Source organism: Chaetura pelagica, unplaced genomic scaffold (assembly GCF_000747805.2).
Source record: "Chaetura pelagica isolate M959 unplaced genomic scaffold, ChaPel_1.0 scaffold150, whole genome shotgun sequence".
Taxonomy (NCBI): domain Eukaryota; kingdom Metazoa; phylum Chordata; class Aves; order Apodiformes; family Apodidae; genus Chaetura; species Chaetura pelagica.
In genome coordinates this window covers 4,148,874-4,151,823 of record NW_009952052.1, presented here as the reverse complement: position 1 = coordinate 4,151,823, position 2,950 = coordinate 4,148,874, and the positions used below count along the sequence as shown (strand labels likewise).

The 2,950-nt window shown below is 37.5% G+C and overlaps 1 protein-coding gene across 1 annotated transcript in view; it reads right to left on the bottom strand.

The window, feature by feature from the left end:
• MYO6 (myosin VI) overlaps positions 1–2,950 on the bottom strand; it is a 78,995-nt gene that overhangs the window by 55,327 nt on the left and 20,718 nt on the right. Inside the window, exon 8 of the mRNA XM_010003572.1 lies at positions 1,891–2,055. Within this exon, the coding sequence (XP_010001874.1) occupies positions 1,891–2,055 (165 nt within the window). The remainder of the gene's footprint in view (positions 1–1,890; positions 2,056–2,950) is intronic.

Here is a 2,950-nt window from a genome sequence, read left to right as displayed (position 1 = left end):
TCTTCACCTTACTAGTAAAATCGGTGGTGACAGTATAAGATCCAAGTAACCTTAAAAGGAATTTGAAAGGGACACCAAAAAGCTTGCTTTGAAGACAAAGAGAAGGGACAACTAGGAAAACAATGAGAAACAGCTGTATCAGTAAAGCTGCGCTGGTTGGATAAGAGTTCTATACTGTTTGTTTCTCAAGAAAAATACTACAATAATTGAGATTTAACATGCAGAAATATTAAAAGAGAATTTTAAAATAAGGGAAATGGGGTTGAAGTCACTCGGGAACAGAAAGCAGAGAAAAAATTTTGACTGACAAGAAAGGGAAGAAAGCCAAAGGAAACGTCATGTTGTTTGTTGATCATTTCTGAACACAATTCAGTGAAATCTGAACATAAAGGGGAGGAGAAAGCAGCAAAGCTGGGAGAAAAAGTCAAAAGTTAAACTGAAGTAGTAAAACCGTTCAGTGGAAACATGGGAGGAAAAGAATGCAAGACCATAATGGTAGGACAGAAAGCCAGCCTGATTGTGGGATTGCTACAAGAAATGTAACACAAAATCAGGGTTAATCGGGAGAAACCACATAATCTCAGGAAAGGGCAAAACCAGTGAAAGTAAAGCATACATAGAGAGAAGAAGGGCATGCAGTAAACAAATCTGAAGTCACAAGAACAGGCACACTGGATTGAGTTAAAAGGCCAATACTATTCAAAATTTTCTCTTCTACCATGACCTGCAATTCACCCAAGGATTTTACTGCTTCTTTCTGAGCTGGGATGACATTACTTTGTATGCTGTTTTCAAATATGGATGTACTTGGCAGCGTAACTCACTATTTCATTCTCCCTCCCTTTGCTAAAAACTCCTAAAATTCTACTCTGCTTTTTCCCTGCCACTGAACATGAATCTGAAGAGTACGCACAATGATTCAAGCTTTATTTCCCCAATGTTGATTTTAAGTTTGCTTTGACTTAGGTACAGTAAGGAGTATTACTACTCATTCAGCACTGCTTTTATTTGCATTTTATTGGCTTCTCCATTACTTGACTGACTGGACTAGTAACGGGTTGTGGAAAGATAGCCACAACTCAGAAGGAGTAAGTAGTCCTCAGGAAAGTATAAATTAGGTGAAGAAAAACCTAAGAGGGAGGAGTATGTTTTATTAATAGAGTAACCCTGGCAGAAAGAACTGAGCATGGACTTTGGGTCAGCTGGAGATAAAAGGGTGAGCTTTCAGTTGAGGGATACTGGTGAGTCTTACAATGTAACATGGAGTGACCAAGAATGGCAGAGGAGTATGGTGAGAGGAACAGCATCAGCTTAAAAGTGGAGCAGTGTACAACTGAGGAAAGTGTGAATAGAAACAAGGTGAAATGGAGGAGAAAAGACTAATGACATGAAAGTACACAGACTGGGACAGAGAAGCACAACAGCCTTGTCATCTTGGTGGGAAATGTAAAGGAGGAATAATTCAAGAGAGAGAATTTTAAGGCAACTCCTACATCTTCCTAAACACATGGCTGGACTAGAAAGAAATAAATGCAGTCCTGAGGACTGAAAAGATGGGTTGCACACAGAATGGTTAAACCACAATCAAGAACTTCACACTTTACTCCTCTAGAAGAACCTGTAACAACTTTGCTAGCAGATTGGTATGCAGCAGTACATTTTTGGAAAACACAAAAATTCCTCAATTTTAAGACAGAGAAAAAGTAGAGGAAGTCTTCCAACAAGGAAAATGGCAAGCAGCTTTATTTCAAGATCAGATTTAACAAAAAGCTTCTGATTTTTATAACAGGAAAGAGTCTGACAAGATAACAAATGAAGATTTTAATAAGATATTTACAAAAAACTGATGTATGCCAACATGAGCAGTTTTACAAATACTATGATACTCACCCTGAAGTTGTCAGGAGAGCTTAGATACAGTTTTTCCCTAATGTCTTCTGGAGCACCAGCACAAAGCCTGTAAAAGATATGATAATTCCTCTCTTCTTTGCCTTGCACACAGATCCTAGATTTCTCCAGAAGGTAATGTGATACAAATCCTCCAACCACTGAGTTCTAGAAGGAAAAAATATATTTCTCATTATCTGAATATTTTTTTGATCATATGAGGTTCAGAAGTTATCAATTTATATTTGTTTAATCACGGCTCTCTCAACAGACCCTGCTCTAAAGGATATTAAAATATATTTATACCTAATACATATTAAGTTTAGAAAAGAAACCTTTGCCTTTACCATAACTTCTCTTCCTGGCTCATATATTGCATACACACACATTGCTCTTAAAAAAAATAGCCTGCTTCATCCCAACAAGTTGAAATCCTTGGTAGAATTCCAGTAGTTCCTGCAAAGAGCCTTGGTACAGCCACCCTTACACTTTCTGGCAGTAGGTGCCATTACAGCCTTCTCTAGATGCATTTCACTGAAACACTTGGGAAGGAGCAGAAAGGTTTAAAATTAAAAAATACATATTTAGACATCTTAGGCAGACTAATTATGAGCTAACATTTTATTTCAAAAGCTTGCACTTTTTTTTTCTGAGATAAAAGTCTGACACAGATTTTTAAAGCCACTGGCTAGCTGGCCTATGATAAAATTCCTTGTGCCTAGACAAATCTTAATAGCAAGGAAATTCCTTGGCTCATGGCCATTACAGCAAGCAAGTCATTCACTAACTCAAGAGGCTCCAGTCTGTACTTATATTCTTTAGAAAAATCAGACCTAAAAAGATCACCACAAAGTCAAGTCTTGTCAAGTATATAGTCTTGTAAAAAAGGGACTCAAGTAAACAGGCTGATCTTGACCTTGAAAACTGAAACAGGCTTTAAGCTGTTTCTGATGAGTGCTGTTTGCTTCAGCTGAAACAATTAATTTGAAACACTATGTAAGTGTTGACAGGCAAGTTGACAGGTCATGCATCATTCCAAATAGAAACTTGGGTTTCTTTCCCT